General features: G+C 46.9%; 1 protein-coding gene across 2 annotated transcripts in view; it reads left to right on the forward strand.

The window, feature by feature from the left end:
* The window catches only part of NAV2 (neuron navigator 2), a 396612-nt gene that overhangs the window by 160856 nt on the left and 212497 nt on the right, over positions 1-23259 (forward strand). For both annotated transcript variants that reach the window (XM_061201526.1, XM_061201527.1), the window contains exons 5-6: positions 7994-8249; positions 21412-21578. In XM_061201526.1, the coding sequence (XP_061057509.1) occupies positions 7994-8249; positions 21412-21578 (423 nt within the window). The remainder of the gene's footprint in view (positions 1-7993; positions 8250-21411; positions 21579-23259) is intronic.

Here is a 23259-nt window from a genome sequence, read left to right on the forward strand (position 1 = left end):
CCCATTGTCCTGCCTTCTGCCTGTCCTGTCTCTCCCCTGCCCCATCTTCTCTATACCTTAAGGCGTAGAGAATCTACTCAACAAATATTTGTTGAATGAATAAGTACCAACTGTGCTTTTAAGGCTTTTGTCTGCATCAGCTCCAGCTCTCACAACTGACGTTGGAATTTATAATATGCTGAGTTTACAGATGAGGAAATTTTCCCTGAAAGAAGTTATGAAGCCCGCAGTGAGTGAGTGGCAGGGCCAGGATTGGAACCCAGGTCTGTGTGATTTCGGAGCTCCTGTTCATGGTGTCTTTGGGGAAGGCAGATGGATAAAATGTGGGCGTGCCATGTACGGGTGAGAGAAATCAAAAAAGATCTAGAACCTCTGTTGGCCGGAATGCTGTCTCGGAAGATGCTGGGCAGCCCGTGAAGGCATATCGTGCAGACAGACTCAGCCCCAGCCCCAGCCCCCTGGTCGATGGTGGGATGCGGCCCTTGCGAGTCTGAGCAGAGAAGAGCAGGCTGGAACCAGTGTGTTGAGGAATCAGTCACTGGGGTATAACCATGAGGTAAGGTTTTCAGTAACTGCCCGCACCTGTGCTATGTTGACCCCCATCTTTCCTGCTTGGTTGAGACTCATTTAACGATATCTGAGCCAGAACCCATTCTCTTCAGTCTTGTGCAGTTATTAGAACAGATTTATGTCAATACTTAAGACTCAGCCTTGTTCATTTTTAAACTTCAGTCTCAGACTCAAAGCTCTTTTCCCCGGTGCCCACCCCGTGCAGGTGGCTTTGGAAGGTTGAGGGGGGCTGGGGGGTGTGATGACTTGACTTCCTTTCCCTTCCCTCGTTCCTGTGCCTGAGCCTCCAGGATTGGGGCAGCAGCAGAGGCAGCAGAGTTCTGCTGGTGGTGAAGTTGCTGCCCTCCTCTTGGTGGGCCATCGTTGCCACTGTCCCCAGTGGGGGTCTCTGCATGCCCTGCTGACCGGCACTCACTCCCATGCTGCTCCCAGGGCCTCGGTAGTCTCTTGTGAGATTTGACCACTCTTCCAGCTCACCCCCAGCTGGTAGAAGTCCCATTCCATCCCCCTGATTCAGGGCCCTCTTCTCCCCACACACTAAGGTGGTCCTGGTAAGGCCATAGACCTCAGTCTCACAATCCCTGCGTTACCCACCATAGAGCAACAGGAATGTGTGGGCTCTGTCTTCCACTTGTAGTGATGGAACAGGCCTCCTGTCACCTGGTAGTCCCCACCATACAATCTCTCTCCAGCTCTTTCCCCCCAGCTTAGGTGGCAGACAGGCAGATCTGCCAGGTCCCTGCTAAGCAGGTGTCCCAGCTGGGCACTAGAACACCAGCACCACCACCTGGAGTGATTCTCTTGAAGCCTCTACTCCCTCGACTTCAAGGAGTGCAAGGACCCCACTGTCTTGCTCCTTGGTGAGGGGGGGAGATATCCTGTCTCTGTGATCATCAATCATGACCACCCATGCCCACCCTCAATGACATTCTCTCATCTGGATCTCCTTGTATTGATTTTGGGCGTGGTGGGTAGAGGCTGGTGATGATGGTCTTTGGTTGTAAGGCTGATTCTGGACTAGTGCAGTCTTGTGAGAGGGTGACTGGTCCCAACTTCTGTCAGTTCCTTGAACTTACAAAGCAAGGGTACTTAGAGCCTGTTTTCCTCAAATGGGCCTTATTCACAATTTCAGGGCTACAGGAAGTACCTCCATTTGACATACTGTTAAGTTATAGGAGTGGAAATCAGGTATTGAGGACCCACCATGTACAGTCCCTGGGCTAAGTGTTGTACACATTTTATTTTATATCCTATTTAATCCCCCACAGCAACCTTCCGAGATCAGTATTCGTATTACCGCATCTTACAGATGAGGAGACTACGGCCCAAAGAGATTGTTCCATGTGGCAAAAGGGAGGCCCCCAGAGTCAGCAGTGGTCAAGCTACTCACATCTGCTGATTCAAGTCCTGGTATTTTATACTGCTCACCACTGTCTACACTTCTAACCACCCCCATAACTACTAGAAAATCATTATAGTGTTTAAAGAAATCATGTAATTTTAATGCTCTTTGTTTACCTTTTGAAGATGATTGATGGCCCTGAGGCTCCTCCTCTGATTTAAAAAAAAAAAAAAAGAAAAATCAGCGGTTGGAAAGCCTCATAGGCACATCTCCACCCTTTCCCAGTGACTAAAGCCGGGTTTGGAACCCGGGAGGGTGTGTGCACCTGTCCTTGAAGCATCTCAGCAGCTCAGGCCCTGCCCTGGCCTGCCTGCGAGAGAGCCACAGGGAGCCTTTGTTCCAGGGCACAGACAGCTGATGCCTACGAGCAGGGGCTGCAGGCCCAGGTGAGCCCCGTGGAGATGCTGCTGGTTTGGGGCTTTTCCTGTCCCCTGCGTGTTCCCCAAGATCGGACCCATCCGCTTGCTCCTGGAGACTTGCCAGAGTCCTGTGAGCTTGGACCTCAGCCTGCCCGGGGTGATTTTCTAGATCACTTCAACCCCTCACTCCACCTGTCACAACCATCTGTAAACCTGTTCCTGTAAGGAGGAATGGCCTTTATCCCTGGGAGGTTTGAGAACACCTGGGGTTTGCGCTACCTGGCCCTGAGCCCATCCTCCCGTAATGGGGAAGCGGAGGTCTGGAGGTGAAGAGATATCCTATTTACTTAAGCACGCATTTGCCGGGCACATCCTATATGCCAGGCACAGTGCTAGGCACCGGGGTACACAGAGAGTCACGTCAGTCATACAAAACTAGCTTTAAATTCCAATTAATGAGAGAGCTGTGCTGGTGGTATGTACAGGATCCAGTGGTGCCCAAAGAAGGCTACGATCAGCTCTGCCTGGGGTAGGCAGGGGCTTCTCAGAGACGGTGATGTTTCTCCTGCGTTTTACAAGTTGAATAGGATTTCACCAATCGGAAAAGGAAGGTGAAGGGAAATTTAGTTAGAAGTTGGGGCATAGGTAATATGATGGGAACAAAGGACTAGCTTTTTATCCGTCTTGCAGGTTGGAGAAACAGAGGCAGGAAGATGCTTCCAGGTGACTCTAACAGGGAGTATATGCTTTAGGAGTGAAATCGGTTGCTGACTTGATTAGTTCAGACCTGGGTTTGCTGCCCTGATGGCCAGAGACCTGATGCTGAGCTTTCTCCTCCTTTCATCCTGAGCCAGAAAGCAGGAGGTTTTCCTGGACCGTTAGGGTAAAAGCAGCACGTAGATTGTCTCCATCTCCTCCTCCCCACGTCACCTGAGTTTGGCGGTGAGTGGGGCCATTTCTGTCCTTCACCAGCAGGGGGCCCTGTTGGCTCTGTTCCCACCCCCTCATCCACTTCCCCTGTGGGCAGAGTCACTGAGGGGCTTTGCTGAGCAGTACACAGAAGGGCTGCCAGAGTGGGGTGGAAAGTTACATGCTGAATGTGGGTGATGTAGACGGCCCAGCTGGAGGAGTAATGCCACAGAATCCACAATCCCGAACCAGCCGGGTGACCTTACACCGTGGCTTAAGGGGATTGAATAGGAATTCTGAGACTGCGGTCTGAGGCAGCCCTCCCTTTGGCTCCCAATCCCTTTCCTACAAAGCAGGTTTCTTTGTATTAGATTATTCCAATGATTGTGCCTTACTAAAGCAGGCCTGAGGTTTCTTTTAAACAATGTTGAAAGAAAATAACTCTATTATCCTCCCTTCTTGCCCAACATCCCCCTGAAGCATCCATGCAGATTAGCGCCAGCCAGTGGGTATGGAGATCAGTCACAACCCAAGGAGGTTCAGAATCAACGCCATACTGAATTCTAGTGGAAATTGGACTATGGCCCGTGTAGTTTATTCTTCAGTTTACATGGGGGCAGCCATAGGAGAGAAAGAAGAATAGGGTTCTCATGCTGGTTTAGATACCAGCCTAGCTCATGTCTCCTTGAACAAGCCATATCTCTCTAGGTCTACAGTTATTTCCTTCTCTACAAATCAGGAGGGTGAGGATAGTTGATCAGGAACAGAAAGATGTTCTTTTTCCAAAGCCTCGGGAAGTGTCATGAGGGGAACATTTTTGTGGGCTGGTGGATTTTGTTTTTAGACAGCCTGTGGAGCCAACTTACCAGGCCTCGTGGCACACAGAAAAATGCCATTTGGAAATAGGAAGAGAACACAATTCTAGCTATTTTGGACCACCCATGGCATAAACTGTGTGGCTCGATCCCAAACAGAGCATTCACCACGCTTGAGTCCTGTGTTCTGAAAAGAAAATTAAACAGTCCAAACGTCCGCCAACTAGTGAATGGAAAAAATGTGGTCTATCCATGTAATGGGGTAATACCCAGCAATATAAAGAAACAAACTAGTGATAACGCTCTCACCTGGATGAACCTTAAAAACATTACGCTCCGTGGAAGAAGCCAGATGCAAAAGACTGCACATCCCATGATTGCCATTTATGGGGAAATGCCCAGAATAGGCAGATCAATAGAAACAACAGATCAGAGGTTGCCTGGGGGAACGGGTTTGGGAATTGACTGCAGATGAGCACTTTTTAGGGTGATGGAAATATTCTAAAACTAGAATTTACTAAACTTACTAAAAATCATCACACACTTGACTTTATGGATATAAACTATATCTCAGTAGAGCTGGTTTGTTTGTTTGTTTGTTTTAAAAAGATGACCATTGAGTTTTCTGTAAAATGAGATTATCATGGTTGATTTTCTTTTTGACGCCTGTGACTGTGGCCTGGAGGGGATGTGCAGGAAGAAGGGCTTCTTAGTCTTCTCGTAGTTGAAGAGCTCTGTGCTGAGTTCTGAGGGGGCCACAGGTACAACGACGGTATTTTCTTAACCAAAAAGGGAAATACAGAGTCAGGCCATGTCCTAGGTGCGTTGCCCTTATTTTCTCATTAACCCTCTGTTAATTCTCATAGCATCCCTGTGGGGAAGGTGTGGCACACATATGCCAGTTTTAAAGAAGAAAACTGAGGCTCAGAGAGGTTGACTCTTGGAAAAACTTTGAAGTCCATAAATGATGGACTAGAGAGATTCAAACCCAAGTCTTTGTGGCTCTGACAATCAGTGATCTTTATAACAAAAATGCTTCCTCCTAAGAAAAAGTGTATTTATGGGAGCACTGCGCTGTGTCACAAATAAAAAGATGTTTTCAGGAATAACAGAACAGTTATGAACAATAAATGACTGAACATCCACAGCAGGGAGAGAATATGACAGAGCCAGCTCCATTCATCTGCCCTGGGCTGGGCAGGTAGGTTAAGGGGGTCCCGATGTGGATATGCCTGCTTTTTGCAGGGGGCAACCCCTGAGCCCTTGGATATGCCGAATTGCTAGTTCTTCCCTCCTTTGTTTTTCTTGCATGGTTTTAAAAAAATGTATTATGGGATATTTGACACATCCCATAATATAAGAATACTTCTAGAAGGAGAATAAAGAATACTTATATGGCCATGAGCTAACTTAAATAAAACATTATCTGGTGTGCTTTTCGATACACGACCCATGATGGGTATGTAAGTAAGCCTGGTTATACCATGTTGGGAGCCTGGGCTCTGAGCTGGAAAAACCTCGATTCAGATCCCAGCTCCAGCATTTATCACCTTGGAGAGGTTGCAAACCTTTCTGAGCCTCTGTTTCCCCTTAAGTAAAAGGGAGATAATAGGCCTCATTTTCCAGGTTGTAGGGATTAAACGGGATCATGTATGTAAAAAGCTTCTCTTGATATATACTAATTAGTAGTAGCTCTATAAAAGGCACTAAAATCTTACATAGATTTCATCTGTCATGATTTATAGCTCTGTTTTCACCCTTCAAGGAATTCAATTTTGAGGGGAAATTGCTTTCCCGAGCTCCTTAACAGGTCGTCACCTGCACGCCAGCTCTTGATTCTGTCCTGCCTCCCGTCACCGTCCAGCTGAGGGCCCAGGGGTGTGTCCCTTTACCCTCCATCTGCCCATGAGGAAGATACCCATCTTAAAGAAGAACACTGAGACTCAGAGGTTGAGTCTTACAAAAACTCAATCTATAAACTGAATCATCCCAGCCAAGCCTCACACTCTGTGACATTGGTGTCCTTGTCAGAACATTTAGAAGCAGAAGCGGAACGGGCCACGGGTGTGTTCTCCTCTGGTTTCCTTAGGATGGAGAAGGAAGCAGAGCTGAAGGGTTAAAGCTGAGCCACCCAAAGAAACTGGGGGACTTTCCCACATCTGGGGAAACTTTCTGTGCTCCCTGCATTGCACACAGTGGTTTACGAGCATCTTGACTTGTCCAAGTCAGCCCTGGCTTACACCTGTTTTCCTAATGTAATCAAGAACTTCTCCCTCCCACTCTCAAAAAATGATGTCATTTGCATGATAAATTATAAGGTCACATGGTAAAAACCATAATTTTTAAGGCATGAAACTAGAACTGCATGGGACTCTCCTACAGGATTCTGAGGCTGCTGTGGTCATACAGTAACCAAGACCAGTGAAGGACGTCACTGTTTACAGTTGTGCTTTCACATCTCTGCTCTGGTTTGATCTGCAAAACAGCCCTGTGTGATGGGGCAAGCTGTGTCAATATTGTCATTTGAGGCCCAGAGAGATTAAGTGACTTGTCCAGGGTTGCACAGCTAGTAAGTGGTAGAGTACAGACTGCAACTCATGGCTTTGGTTTTCCGAAAGCTGGGCTCCTGACGGCTTTATCCCACAATCAGCACACGCTAGCTTCCAAAGCAGAGGGTGAAAGTTGGATTTTAGTAGTTTGTATTGTCAGTTTCTTCAGAGGCTGGAAAGAGGAACTCTCCAACAGGAAGTAATTCAGCCTGACCTAATCAGCAGGATCACACCCCAGGGCACTGACAGGCTTGCAGGGAATGGGGCTTGTTTCTGAAAGAACCCCATTCATGCCTTCTGCCCCTCATCTGGTCCTTGGAGGAAACTCTGGTTCCTTTATCAGCATCCTCTTGCCCAGCCTGGGGCTAACCTGGAGGTGTGTGTTACCCACACAGGGGAGGGGGGCCTCCCTTCCTCCAACCCCACTCCCTCTAACCCCCTTGCCAGTTCAGAAAAAGAAATTCTGCCTAAGGGTGGAAGCAAAGCAGAGGGAGCCCCTAGGTTCCTTCTTCTCTGTCCCCCATGCTGGGTGGCCCTATTACTTTACCCTCAGGGTCAGTTTAGACCCTGGCCATCAGCATCTGGTGTTAAAAGAACTGCAGAAAAGGAGGGATTGCCCAAGGGGAAACACCCTTGCATCCACAGTCTCTGCCTGTGAATAAATATTTTATTCCTTCTCTGCAGCGCTTAATGCATGCCTCGAGGCAAATGCGTTTTTTAACATCGGAAAAATTGCGTCTGGAATAAAAAATTTTCTTAGCCCTACTCTGCACAGATTTCTTTTAATATAGGAGAATTTTTGTGTGAGTTCTTTATGGAAACAACCCCTGTCTCCTATTCCCACACCCACCCCAAGTTCAAGTTATTTATTCAATGTGCAAGAGAGACACAGAGCCATCTGAGGGCAGGATGATTGGGCGAAGCAGGGTGAGGGTTTTGGAGGGGGTCGGCAGCCACTGGCTCACTCCGGGTGACTTGAAGCGCAGAGCACGGATTGGGCAGGGCCGCGTGGAGACCGGTGAGTTTCCCGCGGTGCCTCTGTCCCTGGACGGCTTGCTCTGTGTCCTGAACAAGCACAGTCTTGCTCGGGACTCTGTCTTTTTCGGTTGTGTCCTTCCTGAGAATTTCCCCCTGGCACTCACCAGACATCCCAGTTGCCGCTTGCCTCGGGTATCCACTCTAATCCCAGTGGGGAGAATCAACTAATTTCTTTGTGGTTTAGGCCTGATTTTAATTGACTGGGACACCAATTAAGTGTTCAGGAAATCTGTCATATCCTAGAGGAATTAAAACTCGTGCGAGGGCTGAAGCAGCCTCTTGAAAGGGTGAGAGACAGGGTTCCCCAGAAAGGCTTCCTCCTCTAACCAGAGCCTCTTCACTGTCTTGCAGAGATCAGGAATGGAAACCTCAAGGCCATTCTAGGCCTCTTCTTCAGCCTCTCCCGGTACAAGCAGCAGCAGCAGCCCCAGAAGCCGCACCTCCCCTCGCCACTGCTGCCCGCCGTGTCCCCGGCGGCCGGGGCCCCCTCCCAGTGCCAGGCTGGCGCTCCTCAGCAACAGGTGCCCGCCGCTCCCCAAGCCCCGTGCCAGCCTCACCAGCCAGCACCACACCAGCCGTCAAAAGCACAAGCTGAGATGCAGTCCAGGTGGGCTCTCCTCGCCAAATGATACTTCTGCTTTTTTTTTCAGGGGTCTTCTGCCCCACTGACCACATTCTAGCCTGTGCCGGACGTTTGTTTCATTTGCGCTTCCTCGGTGCTGAGAACTGCCGGTAGTTAGTGGGGAATTAGCGTGACCTTGAAATGGATGTGCCTGGCGGAGATGTGTACTTTTATAGATCAGAATCGCCAGCAGCCAGAGCTAATTAGCTGCTCCTGCCTGAACTCTGGCCTATTACACACGCACACGTTCGTAGGCAATCAACAGCCCCTAAAATAGACTTCAAATTTCTTTTGCGTGTCTGCCTACGAGCTGGGTGTTCAGTGTTCTATGTGCAAGTAATTTCCCTTAGTGGAGGCAAAAGTTCTCCAACAGACGCCTCTGCTTTGCCAGAAGAGAAATACTGAGAACACAGAAGAAAGATGGCCAGTGGTTTTTAGCAGGGAAAGAGGCATTCCCCCTTCCCTGAGAGGGCCGGCATCCCCTCATGGGGAGCAGTTACCATTAAATGTGACTGACTTTTGTTGACCTTAGAGACCGGGTAGCAGTGTCAGCTGTGGCCCTCTGCTTTTTGGATTAGGACCTAGATTTTGTTTGTTGTTTCCAGAGGGACCCACGCTTGCCAGAGGGACTCGCCATAGAATGATAATGCTAGAACGCTGGGGCAGTTACCATCTACTCTGTTACAGTGTATAGATGCATTCCTAAACAGGTGATCTGCAGAAGATCACCTCGGAAAACATTTGTTTTAATGACAAAAGAAGGAGGGGATTAGGAACTAGAAAGTTTTTGACTCATAGTAAAGTTCTGGAGAAAAGTCCACCATAATTGTTTTTTTTTTTTAAGCCATAAACCTTTAGCTATCAAACCTAAAGGCCACTGATTGAATTGATTGCTTGATTTCATTGAACATATGCTAAAGAGTAATGGCTTTTTCTTTCCAGTTCCCCGAAGCACCAGCATTAATAATCGTAGGTTTTCTCACACACCGTCATACACTTAGTAGGCCATTGTAGTTAGGCAAAGCACAAAGTGGTTCAAACAAAGCAGCTGCCTTATAGATGGTTACAGCTTTTTTCCCCCAGGAGAAGCGCTGTTTCCCAATTGTGATGGTGTTAAAACCAGCACTGATAGATGTGATGTAACTCAGAGCCCCTAACTGATTATCTAATTATATCCAGTCCCCATTATGGAAATGTGTGGGCTAGTAGGAAAGCCTAGACTAGCAGTGAGGAATAGGCAGCCAGGCAGCCAGCCACTGCACCTTTGCCTTGAAGAACCACCTGGGTGGGAGCCATTCTCTGATCGGAGATCCCCGATGGACCTGGATGATTAAATGATCAGGACATCATTTCCCACACTGCATTTTGCAGAGTGCTTATTCCCTGGATGGTAACATGCAGGGGAAGGGTTCTATGGGGGAAAAATTGGGAAATCCTCTGGGTTAAGTTGTGTAACTGTTACTGCAGGGTCTACTCAGATCCTTGAATCGGCCAATATGCATTCATTTATCCAGTTAGTGTTTGAATGCCTTCTATGTGCCCGGCACTGTCCTAGGCACTGGGGGGGTCAAGGGTGAATGAGATAGCCAAGGTGCCTGCTCTCTACTTTCTACTGCAGGAGGGCAGGCAAACAAAAGGGGAAGAGAAATATCCGATGGTGGTAGTACAATAAGATAATGGGATCAGAGGGACCAGGTTGATAATTTAGGTTGGGTTGATGGGAGGCTTTCTCTGAGGACATGACACCAAAGTGGAAATATGAATGACAGGGAGCTGTCCATGCAGGTGTAGAATAGATCAGGTAGCGGGAGCAGCCGGTGCAAAGGCCCTGTGGTAGGGGTAAGCTTGGCAGCTTGGAGGAGCAGAAAGAAGGCTAGTGTGGCTGGAGTTCAGTGGGTGAAGGGGGTGTGAAGTGAAAGGCAGCCTATAAGCAAAGAGGGCTGACCGGTAGCCCCTAGAGTTCTGTAGTCCCATGGCCCTTGAAGTGAGGTCACAGTGATGGCTCTACAGGCTAAAGAGTGGATATTTCATTCTAAAGGTATCAAGCCATTGGAGAGTCTTGAGCAGGAGAGAGACTTGATTTGATTTACAGGTTTTGTTTGTTTGTTTGTTTTTTTAGTCACTTTTGTTCCTCTCTGGAGAATAAGACTGTGGGAGGGTCAAGAATAGAAGGAAAGACCCTAGCTAAGAGGCTTCCGTGGTCCTCTAGGTGACAGTGGCTTCGATCAAGGTGGTAGAGCAAATATGGAGATGGACCAGTTCAGGATATTTTGGAGGATGAGCCAACAGAACTACTATCTAGTAGATTGACTATCTAGAGTGAGGGAGAGAGGAATCACAGATAAAGCCGAGATTTCTGGCTTGAGCGGTTAGGAAAATGGTGGCATTTCTTGAGATAAGGAAGCCGGGGGTGGGGGGGGGGTGGTTGGGGTGGGGGGAGGAACACATGTGTACTGGGAATCTTCAGAAGGCGGCGTAGAAAGCATTCTCAAACTGAGCCACAGAACTCTTCTTATTTTATAGAGCATCTCATTGCATAGGGTTCCAAGGAACATGTGTTGAGAAACACTGGGCTTTTGTCACTGAGCTATGCTAGCCTGAGGCATCCATTTCCATAGTAAGCATTTGTCTTCTCAAAAGAACCAGATGGTGACTTCCCTGGTGGCGCAGAGGTTGAGAATCCGCCTGCCAATGCAGGGGACATGGGTTCGAGCCCTGGTCCGGGAAGATCCCACATGCCGCAGAGCAGCTAAGCCCGTGTGCCACAACTACTGAGCCCACGTGCCACAACTACCGAAGCCCATGCGCCTAGAGCCTGTGCTCTGCAACAAGAGAAGCCACTGCAGTGAGAAGCCCGCGCACCACAACAAAGAGTAGCTCCCGCTTGCTGCAACTAGAGAAAGCCCTCGTGCAGCAACAAAGACCCAACACAGCCAAAAATTAATTAATTAATTAATTAATTAAAATTGTTAAAAAAAAAAAAAAAAGAACCAGGTGTTACAGTCAGGACACCCATCTCCCAGTAAGAAAAAACATCCTACTATTAATAAACGCTTTACCTAGGGGGACTTCCCTGGCAGTCCAGTGGTTGAGACTGACTCTGCTCTTCTACTGCAGGGGGCAGGGGTTCCATCCCTGGACGGGAAACTAGGACCCTGCATGCCACACGAGGTAGCCAGAAATTTTTAAAAATAAAAAATAAATGCTTTACCTAAAGACGAGCCAAACTCACTTAAGCCAGGTTTTTATATCCATTTTTTCCAGAGTAGTTCCTGCCATCATGGCCCCCTGACCCTGCAATGTGGTGACACAAACTGGGCTCTGGAGTTGCTGTATGTCCTCATTCACCCCTTATTTGGCCCATATTGGGTTACTTTCGCAGATGATTTGTTTTATCCATTATATACCGATAGTTTCTAATTTTACTTCCAGAGGATAATCTTGTTCTCAAGGTCTAGAGATGTGATACCCCATGCTCATGCTCTGGCTGTAAATTTAAGAGTAGTAAAATCACTTCCCTGGCTTTGTTTCATTGTATTTCTATCCCCAAATTCTGACTTCGATAACCAAAGTCCCAAGGATAATGGTTCAGACCCTTGATCATTAACGTCAAATGTTGATGCAACCCCCAAATACCAGGTTTATGTTGATCCTTCATTAGAACTCTGCCAGATACAAACATGCATAAATACAGTACCTCTCAGGATAGCAAATACTAAAACTTGACAGCTTTTCCATAGTGTTTGTTAATAAGAGAGTTGTGGAAGCTGAGCAAGGAAATTTGAGATATTGGCATGAAGGAATCACAGCAACTCCTCTGTGATGGCCGCCGAACGGAGACTCACTTTTACCTGCAGCTCTTCTCATTAATTTATGTGATGGCTGAGAACTTGATCCACATTTCACCTCATGAAATTCCTCTCCATCTGTGTCTACCTTACATATTATCAATATTTAGCTTTCTAGAAAAAATCCAAACGATTACTTTTTTTAATTCATTCACTTCTGTCTCTTCCTTCACTTCCTAAGTTTAATGACACTAACATTGTATTTCTCACCTCATATCCTTTTATGAATGTGGCATAAGATGTATGGATGCAAGAAAGATAAATATTTCTGTCTTTCATGAGGCAGTAAATAAGTTTAACCTTTTATTAAGTCCAACCATGATTCTTCATATTCATAAATTTATGGTTCATAGCCCAGACTGTAGCAAGTTCGGAAGACTTGAAATGATCATTGCTTATACCATGGAGAGCAAAAATTCCCAAGACCAGCAAAACTTGAAAACACCTCCACCCTTGTTTAGGGTCAACTTTATGGGCTATTCCAGACATTCATCGAAAAACCACCCTGGTAGAACAAGCATGCAAAATAGAAACATCTGAATACTTTAGAAAGTTACAAAGTTTACTTGTCCGAGACCCCTGGCTTCAGTGTCATTGTGGAAGAAGGCCTTATAGTGACTGATACCAGAAAAGAGATTTGGAGTTAAGAAAAAAAAAAGAAAATCACAAAAGTTCTTAGATAATCTCGATAGCAGTTTCTTCATGTTGGAAGTTTATCAAATCAGACCTAGAAAGAAGGCTGCATATTGTAGAAAAAGCGGGCAGAGGGAAACCCAGGGGCATTCGCATTATCACAGGACTCCTGTTATTTATTTGTGTGTCTAATGCATCTTCTCTCCCCTCACTCATCTCTTCCACTTTTTTCTTTCCTATCATGCAGTGCATCTTCCAAGGACTCATCACAAAGCAAAATCATCCGCTTCACTCTGGGTCAGAAAAAGATCTCTAGGTTAGACTTTCTCCGCGTCCCGCGAAGCATGGTTTCAACCCAGCCCCTCGTTCCTTTTGTTCTGGCTGCGTTTCCTTTTGGTCCCCCTCCCCATGTCATGTTTGCAGTTTGGGAAAACCAAACATGCTTTGGCTGATGACCCAGTGTTGGAGAGTTGAGAGTGGCCATGGGGTTGTTGAAGGGGTGTGTGTGTGTGTGTGTGTGTGTGATCTGTAAGTGAGGTTGAGTTGTACGTATTGTTTCTGCATTTCATTGATTTTTTTGTCTTTGATTGCTTGGACATCAAAGTCCATTCTGATTTAGAGAGGTGAGTTTGTAGGTGGTTTTCCATAGTAGTTTTATGATGAGTTTGGCTCCCTGCTCTGTCCTGGCCCTGATCCCACCTCACCTGCATCTCATTTATGTGTGTTATGCTTTTTGTTATTGGTGCTGTCATTAAAATTACTAATGTGGGATTGGTTTTCTCTTGAGTTTTAAAGACCTGAAGCATGAATCCAGTTGTTCAGAGGAGACAAGGCAATAAGGCAATGTGTCATTTTTATTTCTGGGTGCTCTTGTGTACCATGTGTACCATGGACAGATCACCTCAGTTCCCTGAAAATAAAAATTAGGGCTGCTCACTAACTAATTCTCTTGACTCAGTTTGGCATCTACCGCATCCTGTCAGGACCTGTTTCAGGGTATGGCAAACGCCAGTTATATCCCTGTATCTACTCTGTTTTAAAGGTATCAACAGCTAACTTTTATTGAATGCTTATTATGTGCCAATTTGAATACATTATCTTTTTTAATCTTCACATCGGTGTTCTTGCGGTAGGTCATGTTATTATCCCCATTTTACAGATGAGGAAACTAAAATTTAGGAAGTTCTCGGTAAGTTATCAAAGTCACACAGAAAGTGGAAAGACCAGGATTTGAGCCCAGGTAATCTAACCCCAGAATCATCACTTTAACCGCTATGTTACATCTCTCCCCGCCCCCTCCTCCTCCTTGAATTCTGGTACTTATGTGGTTGTTGAGGCTGCTTTTTAAAATCTTACGTTTCAGCCATTCCTCCTGGCCTCTGCCTCATGTTGCCCTTGTAGCATCCTGACAGAAACAGAGTCTCCTCCTCATTATGGCTGGTATTTCTTTTTCATTGAATTCTCACGTAAAGGTAAAGGGATGCTCAGACTGCATTCCTCTCTGTATTCATGCAACAAATAGGTACAGAACGTCTGCTTGCTGCCCCACACTCTTAGGCTCCAGGTGGGTGCCTCTTCTAATCAGGTAACTTTTCTAAAAAGCTTACGCATGGGGAGGCCCAACTCAGGATACGTCTGGCTGCAAGGAGAAGCCACAGGGCAGCTGCTTCTCTGTAGAACAAGTCAGCATGTTACCCAGACTTGGTTCTGGAGGACCTGCATTCATCACTGCATCTCATAGGCATGTGTCTTAGTCTGCTCAGGCTGCTACAACGCATCACCATAGACTGAGTGACTTAATGGAGATTTATTTCTCACAGTTCTGGAGGCTGGGAAATCCAAGATCAGGGTGCCAACGTGGTCGTGTTCTGGTGAGGGCCCTCTTCCCGTTTTCCAGATGGCTGTGTTCTTCCTGTGTCCTCACGTGGTGGAGAGCAGAGAGAAAGCAAGCTCTCCCGGCTCTGTCTCTTCTTCCAGGGCACTAACCCCATCACAAGGGCTCCACTTTCATGACCTCATTACCTCCCAGAGACCCCATCTCCAGATACCGTCACACTGGGATGACAACAGATGTATTTGGGGAGCAGGGGACACAAACATGAGTCCATAGCACCCTGCTAGAGAGTGACTGCTTTCCCAACAGCACGAGGCCCAAGTCAGATAGACAGCCTCCCCCCACCACTGCACTGGTAACCTGGGATCCCATTTTTTGTTTTTGAGTGTCATGCAAAGTCCATACACAGGAAAGGAAGTGGGTGGGGAGCTTGGAGGAAACCTGAAATCTAGTGTTTGTTCCCCCGATGTGCTTACTTCTGGAAGAGAGAGAAAACAGGAACTAGCTGGGAAAGAATCTAATTGGAAGCACATGCCCATCCCGTGAATGATCTATTATTATCAGTCCCAAATGATGGAAGGAGGTGGAGTGGGGTTGGGGGGGAAGAGAGGAAGAACTGAAGAATGAGGGCGTGTCTGCCCTGCCCTGAGGGCGTGCTGGGCACAGGGCTTCCAAGTTGACGGAAGCCAAGGTCTGGCTTTCCATCAGGGTCCTGTCCCTCACCTAGAGTTTCTTTTGGTTGCATTTTGTTTCTGACGAGCCTGACAAAGGGATGGTCTTCATTTTATTATTCGCCTAACACTCCTTACCTTCTGCTCCCCCCCCATTTCCCCGCCCCTAGACTTGAGCACAGTCTTGATAAACATTTTAGCTGATCAGGCACCACCAGGGGTAGTAGTAAAGTCTGGTTGCCAAAAGAAACAGCCCTACCTACCCTTCTGGCTGAGTAGGATACCTCTCCCAGAGCTTTGGAAATAGGTCTCTTGTTCAGGTGCAAACATTGATTGAACACCAGCCAGAGCCAAACACCTTAGATAGGCACCAAGGATGTTGAGCAGGGTGGGAAGCCTCATCTTGAATCTACGGGGAAGGGGCTTATGGAGGGAACTGGTACAGGGATGAAGGATTTCCATGAATTTCCACCTTTGACCACTGTATTGCCTCTTGGCATCCCTGGTGCGCCTCGGGTGTATTTAGGCTTATTCTTTTTTTTTTTTTTTTTAATAGTACATTTATTTATTTATTTATTCATTCATTCTTGGCTGTGTTGGGTCTTCATTTCTGCGCGAGGGCTTTCTCCAGTTGTGGCAAGCGGGGGCCACTCTTCATCGCGGTGCATGGACCTCTCACTATCGCGGCCTCTCCTGTTGTGGAGCACAGGCTCCAGACGCGCAGGCTCAGTAGTTGTGGCTCACGGGCCCAGCCGCTCCGTGGCATGTGGAATCTTCCCAGACCAGGGCTCGAACCCGTATCCCCTGCATTGGCAGGCAGACTCTCAACCACTGTGCCACCAGGGAAGCCCTATTTAGGCTTATTCTACCTGTGGGAGGCATTGAAGCATGGTGACGAAGAGTGCAGCTTTGCAGTCAAACCTAACAAACCCCGTTTTCACCACTTACTATGTTACCTGGGCCAATTATTTAATCTCCATAAGCCTGTGTTTCCTTATTGGTAAAATGGGGTAGTCCTGCCTCACTCACAGTGCTATGTGGACTAAATAAAGTCATTTCCAGTCCTTTGCAACCTGGCATGTAATCAGTGCACCATAACTAGCTGATAGGGCGATGTTGGTGGTTTGGGTTGATCTGGGCCAGCTCTAACGAGTCTCACAGAGTCGATCTCTATGCGACCATCTCGTGGAGAAGAATCAGTGTGGCTGGTAGTTAGTTCAGCCGTCTCTGCCCAGCTGCTGAAAAGCAGATGCTGTGGAGCTGAGAGGTTTAGCGTTTAATCATCTTGTCTAGCAAAAGCATCTCCAATTATGACCTCCGCTCCCCTACCCCCAAGGTCCTGAGCATGTGCACACAAGCTGCCATCTTTCCTGGGGGGACCATCTTCTGCTCCCAGCCTTTGAAGTGGTTTGGGGGAGAAGAACGGCTTTCTTCCCATCAGCACGTACAACGCGTGGAGCCGGGATGCACGCACAGGTTATGTGCCAGGAACAACAGTCTTATCATCCTGCCTGCTCGGCTGTGCACATGTTGGAGAAATTGACCATAGCTCCCATAGCAGCAGGATTTTCCTTCTGCCTCTTTGTTACACCTCTTCCCTTAAACTTCGTTTTTTAAAAAAGCAACATGTGTGTGTTTCAGAGAACACATCTGTGTCCTCTCATTTTGTAACTGTTGTTTGGACATGGGATAATCATGGGAAGTAGAGTCCCTCATGCAAAGGAGCCGTTGAAACCTTCTGGCACTCTGGATGATGCAGAGTGTAGATGATTCGAGGTTGACTAGCTGCACTCTCCTCCCTCTGCTTTGTCTTGATGAGGCAGGCATCGCTGGACAGCAGCTGTTGTGGTATCTGCAGCTGTTCCACATGAGCAAGACCCAGCTCTGCAGCAGAATGATGCTAATGGACAGACAGCAGCTACTTGCAGGCTGGGGCTTGAGAGAAGTTCTCCTGATGCACAAGGATGTTAACAGTAATGAACTTCAGAATGTTAGCCAGGGGCCTGTGTGACTATGACCTGGAAGCTACTCTGCTTTTCAACTCTGGCTCTGTTCTCAGCTTCCCTAATGAATGCCCCCTTGCTGGAGGACAGGACCAAGTCCAAGGTTCATAGTGTGACATTGAAGGCTGCCCCCGCCTGGTTTTCCAGCCTCATTTCCTCCCACGCTGTCCCCCAAGCCCCAGCACACACTGGCCCTTTCTTTCTTCAGTGCTTTTTTTTTTTTACAAGCTGCCCTCTGCATGACACCTCTGCCCCCTACCTTCTTGCCTTCTACTCACATTCTCCTTCCACATGCCACATCTTGCTCTGGGGTTGCTTTTATTTGGAACCTTCCCTGACCATTCCAACAACTTCGGAGGTCATTATTTCTCTTCTTTGAATTACTTCTGACCTTTCATATTCTTTTATCAATGCGTATGTAATTGAGATGTCAGCTAGGGTCAATCAGCCCCTTAAGATCTAGATAAGATTGAGCTAGAACCCTGTGATAATCTTTTTGGGCCACGATGATAAAACACCACAGGCTGGGTGACTTACAAGCAACAGAAATTTATTGCTCACAGTTCTAGAGGCTGCAAGTCCAAGATCAAGGTGCCAGCCTGGTCGGATTCTGGTGAAGGTCCTCTTCCAGGTTGCGGACTGCTGACTTCTCGCTGTGTCCTCACGGGGTGGAAGAGGCAAGCTAGCCTTCTGGATCATCGTTTATAAGGGCATTAATCTCACTCATGAGGGCTCTATCTAATGACCTAATCACCTCCCAAAGACCCCACCTCCTAATACCATCACATTGGGCATTACAATCTCAACATATGAATTGGGGTAAGGAAGGACTCAGAAACACAGACATAGCACATCCCTGCTTCAGTTTGTGAAGTCCAGTGCCCTCACCTGGATTGCTCAGGTATCTTAGGATCTCGTGGTCACCTTTGGCTTTGAAATCCTGTATTCACAATTCAGTCTGAATTAATTCAGTTTGTGGATTGACTCATCATCCCAAGGGATGTTTTGGTTCCCTCCTGGGTGGATCCAAACGAAGCTTTTTTACCTTACTTCCCATCCATCACACATTCATTCATGGCCTTTGTTTGTGAGGCAGACTGCTGAAAATTTCAGGGGGATGGAGGAGGCTTGCTTTGGAGCAAGCAACTGTCCAACCCCATCTGCAACAGAACCCAAGTTTTAAAGCACAGTGTTCACATAGATTCCTTCTGACACTTGGAAGAAGTTACTTGGTCTCCATCCAATTTTCCCATTTGGTCAAGTTAAGGGAGCTGTCCTTACTAGGGTGTAATGGTGATGAGGCAGAGGGTGACATGAGTTGGCTTGAGCTTTATGGTGGCTTTTGATGGCTCGGCATGTGCCAACCATCCCTTATTGTCATGTCAGCTGCCCTCAAGGCCTTCGAGACCTCTTCCATGTCTCAGAAAACTTGGTACAACCTGTAGCCATTTGAAGGATGGGTCACTCCCATCAGAGTAGCACCTCTAGGTTCTGACTCAAGGAAGAGGATCTGATGGTGACCACCCCTGGGAAACCAGAGCCGTCTCAGTTAATCCAAGACTGGGGATGTTTCAGTCTGGACCCCACAGATGGCTCAGAGGTACCCCAAGTGTAAGGTCTTCGTCACAGATGCTTGGATGAAGCAGTTTCTCTCCTCGAATGTTCCTTAGGGAGATGATGAATCCTGTCTGCCAAAACCTGTCTTGCCTCTTTGGAAATGTTGATCTCCAACTCTTGTGTGTTGATTTTTGTCCAGCTCTCTATTGCTGCTTTAACCTAGATCTGCCTGATTCCTTCCTTATTTGTCTGGTTCTTTTTTCTACCATAGCATGTTTTCTTTATGACAATGTCCAATTCCTTTATGAATCTGTGCTCAGCAGAGAGGATGATAAGGGGAACCAGCATGCATTGAGTACTTAAAACAGGCTGGACCTTAAGTCCCATTCCAAGTTTACAGCTATCCCATTGGGTACTTTACTATTATTCCAAAGTGACAAATACGGAACGTGAATCTCAGATCATAAGACTGGCCCAATGTCATGTCCATATTTGTATGGAAAAAGCTCATATTTTATCCATTGTACCACACTGCCTCACAGAGGACCAAATTGCCTACCTCATTCAAGGTTGTGGCCATCCCATCCAATACTTTGATTTCTTGCCTCTATAAAGGCCCTGTGCTGCTCTGAAAAATCTGTGGTCCAGTCCCAGGTGAGGGCAGTGAGGCCTCTCAAGCAACTTTTCCCTCCTCGTTGGAACGGATCTTTCCCCTCCTCGTTGCTTTTTGCTTCCCTGTTCTTTGCCACGGGAGTAGAATACTGTCACCTGTGTTATCCTGCACCACTTAAAACTGTTGCTGTGACATCATCTTGGAACATGTCCATAATCCTTTTGCAGGCCTATCTGTGGGCATACAGACTCCTGCAGAGTCCAGCCCTGAGGAGCCCCACGTCTGCACCTGCAGCAGCTCTGCCATTGGCTGTGAGTCCTCGGGTAACATTGTCCATCTTGGAGGGCTTGCAGGGTGCTGTTTGCATTGGAAGCAGAACCGAGAGGTACCAAGATCCCATTGCTGGACCTCCTTGATCAGTTGACCTGGCCGCCTCTGGTCCGCAAACACAGGCACTGGCACTGCTGGTTTTGCACCCCACTCTGTGCCTGTCTTCATGCGGTGACTATCTTCACTAAACAAGATGGGGTAAATTAACAGAGGGGCAAATCCTCCTAATGCAGTGGGAAGTGAGGCCTTCCCTCCGCCACTTTTGTGGGGAAGAACTCACTGCCTTCCTTCTCTCCTAGCTCCCAGTTAAGGAACTGGGCCAGGTTCTTCTTAACTGTATAAATCTTACAGTCCTCTCACACCAGCTCATGTTCTCTGTTTACTCTCCAGCCATCTTTTCTTGCTCAGCCAACAAGAAAAAGTTTAAAGCGTTTGCCTGCTTCTATCTAAAATGCTTCCAGACTGCAGACTTCTTTGGTGCTTAGAGATTGGTGTGGAAAGAGAAGGCTGAAAGCTTTATGAGTTGAAAATTCAGACTTATCGCTAGATCTAATGCTGGTCAGCTGAGGTTCCGGTGGCTTTTCAACACTGCTAAGTGGGTTTTAGCTGAAAGATATAACTAAATATTTCATCATTTATTCATCTTTCAACTTTAATGATTGGAAAGAGTCCACATAGTAGTCCCTGAACCAAAATTCTGATTTGTGGAGTCATAGCCTTAACTCTTTGGGGAATGAGCCATAATATCTTTAGACACATTACCAAAGATTAGTCTGCTGACTTTATTTCCCAAACCACCCAAAAATGAAGTGTTTTATTTAAAGGGAAAGTGTGTGTTTGTCTTTAGGCTAACAGATTCCTGCTCATTTTACAGAAAGAATGTATGATTTTATCCATCTACTGTGCAGAGAAGCTGAGCTTCAGACTCAGAGTAATGTCTATGGAGACAGGTTGTCAGATGTTGAAGGAAAATGTATGTCTGAACAAATGTTTCCATCCAGTCCATAATTTTTCATTGCAGATGAGTTGGGTTCTGAGGTAGCAGTTTCCTTTCTGACCATCAAAAATTATATCTTTTTCTTGATATTTACATCCCTAGATTATGGCAAAAACCATTTTCAGTATCTGTCAAAAGAGATGCACACACAAGTTTAACAGTTTAGAGTCTTAACAGGCCTTTATGTTCTGCCCTTGATAGAATTAGAGATGACATGGTTTGGCTCTATTGAAAAGTAAATTTACTCATCCAAGAGAAAAAGGAAGATGAGCTTTGTATTTTTTTTGGCCATGCTGTGTGGCTTGTGGGATCTCAGTTCTCCGACCAGGGATTGAACCTGGGCCACAGCAGTGAAAGCCCAGGATCCTAACCACTATTATACCAGGGAACTCCCGAGCTTTGTATTTCTAATCAGCAGACATATTCATATATTTCTCTCTGTGTTCAAAGGAAGACTACTCACACTTGGCTTTTGGACTTTACTGGGGTCATTACTAGCCTAGATGTTTGTGGTGGTTCCAGTAAGTCCTTGGACTGGCAAACCGCCACCGACCCGATGTCTTGAATGGTTTCTTTTACCTCCTGCATGGCTGCAGTACCTTCTGAGGTACTGCTGTTCTCCTGAGACTGAAGCCATTACTCTGTTGCTTTTGCATTTTAGACTTCCAGGTCCTACCGCGAGGGTATCCGCTGCAGGCAGCGAGGCCAAAACGCGCGGAGGGTCAGCCACTGCTAACAACCGACGGAGCCAGAGCTTTAACAACTATGACAAGTCCAAACCGGTCACCTCCCCACTCCCACCCCCACCAGCAAGCAGCCATGAGAAAGGTAAGCCACCTTCTTGGGGGTCCTTTCTGGCATCTTCCTTTATAGCAGATCCAGTTCTATTGGGTGAGTGTGGGGTTGCAAATAGTGATGGGAACGGGTCACAAGGACGTGCTTGGCTGGCAGGAACTTTGTTAGCAGAGGTATTAATAAGGTGGGGACAATATTACATATTCATAGTTGCCAGCAGGAATAGCTGTGTTTGTCTGGGTGGAGCCCAGAAGACACATAGAAGCAATATAGCATTTGCAATTTGAAAACATTCATAGAACATTCTCTATACAGGAGGTGGTTTTCTAGAAATGCAAGCTGCTTGGGGCATGCATTTTGTGAGCCGATAAGGTTTTTACCCATCAGAAGTGATGTGAGGGAAGTTAGGAACAAGGAGGGTTTTCACCCTTTGAAAAAGTCCGAAATGTGGGTTGGCTAAATGAATATCTTGGCTACACATAAAGAGTAGGCAGCATTCCTCTTGGTGTTCTGATAATGTAGCTCTTACCAAAAAAGGATATGATTTTTTACTATGCATAGTACTGAGCTTTTAGGTTGGGGGAGAAATGTAAGTAGCCCTGTGGGGACTCTTGCACAGAAGGTAGTAAAACAAACCTTTGCTTGCTGCAGCCTGTATCTCATGAGACTTTGGAGGAATAGGGAAATTGAAACCGCTCAGAAGATTCTTCAATAATAGACAGAGCCCTCCCTTATTCCTCCCATGCAAAATGGTCTAGACTTCTTAGGGGCGCATGCCCAGGTCCCTTGGAAGCATTTCCTGCCTGGTAGTGTGGAAGCTTCCTAGGGCTTTTCCTAGATGTGCCCCCTCCTCCCCTGGGACCCAGGAGACACCCCCGCCTGCCCCCCGCAAAGTGCTCCAGGGGACTGGGCAGCTCTCCCACCGTGAACGAGATCAGAACCTCCCTGCCCGCACCCCTCCATCCCAGGATAACTTAATCCAATGGAGCTGGGCTTCCCCCCACGCCCACGCCCACCTGGAACACTGGAGGAAATATGAAGGAAATCTGTGTAAGGTTGACATATATATGGCAGAAGTTTTCTCTGGCAAGGCATGGGGAACTCTGCACCTAGCACTAAAGCTATAACCAGAATGTCTCAACCAGTCGTGACTCTGATCCAGCCTTTGGCTTCTGCCTCAAGCAGACCATTTTTCTTCTTCTTTTCTTTTTCCACCTCCCTTCCCCTCTCCTTTCCTTTTCTTTACCATACCCGTGTATTCTTGTTAAAACTGTGTTTAAATTACAAAAATAACGAATGCTTGTAAAATGGTGTAAGTTTCTATCAAATGAAAGTTCTCCTCTATATGCTCCCTGAAGCATACCACTATAAACCATTCTATGCATATCCTTCCAGATACGTTTATGTATATATACATAATATAGAAAAGAGCTAAATTTTGTTGAGTACCTACTGTGTGCCTCATTGAATTCCCCCAAAGTGTGTTGTTATCCCCATTTACAAAGGATGAAACTAAGGTTAAGAGAGGTTAAGTAGTTGCCGAGGTCACACCAGAAACAGTGAGAAATGGAGTTGGAACTGAACCAGGCACTTTGGTTCCAGAACCACAATTAATACTGTGCTTTTCCTGGAAGTGGAAAAGACATGCTTGAAACCCTGCCACTGAGAGCTGGTTAGAGATGTGCAGGTTGAGGGAGCAGGGAGAGAGGAGAAG

The sequence above is a fragment of the Eubalaena glacialis genome, chromosome 10 (assembly GCF_028564815.1).
Source record: "Eubalaena glacialis isolate mEubGla1 chromosome 10, mEubGla1.1.hap2.+ XY, whole genome shotgun sequence".
Classification (NCBI taxonomy): domain Eukaryota; kingdom Metazoa; phylum Chordata; class Mammalia; order Artiodactyla; family Balaenidae; genus Eubalaena; species Eubalaena glacialis.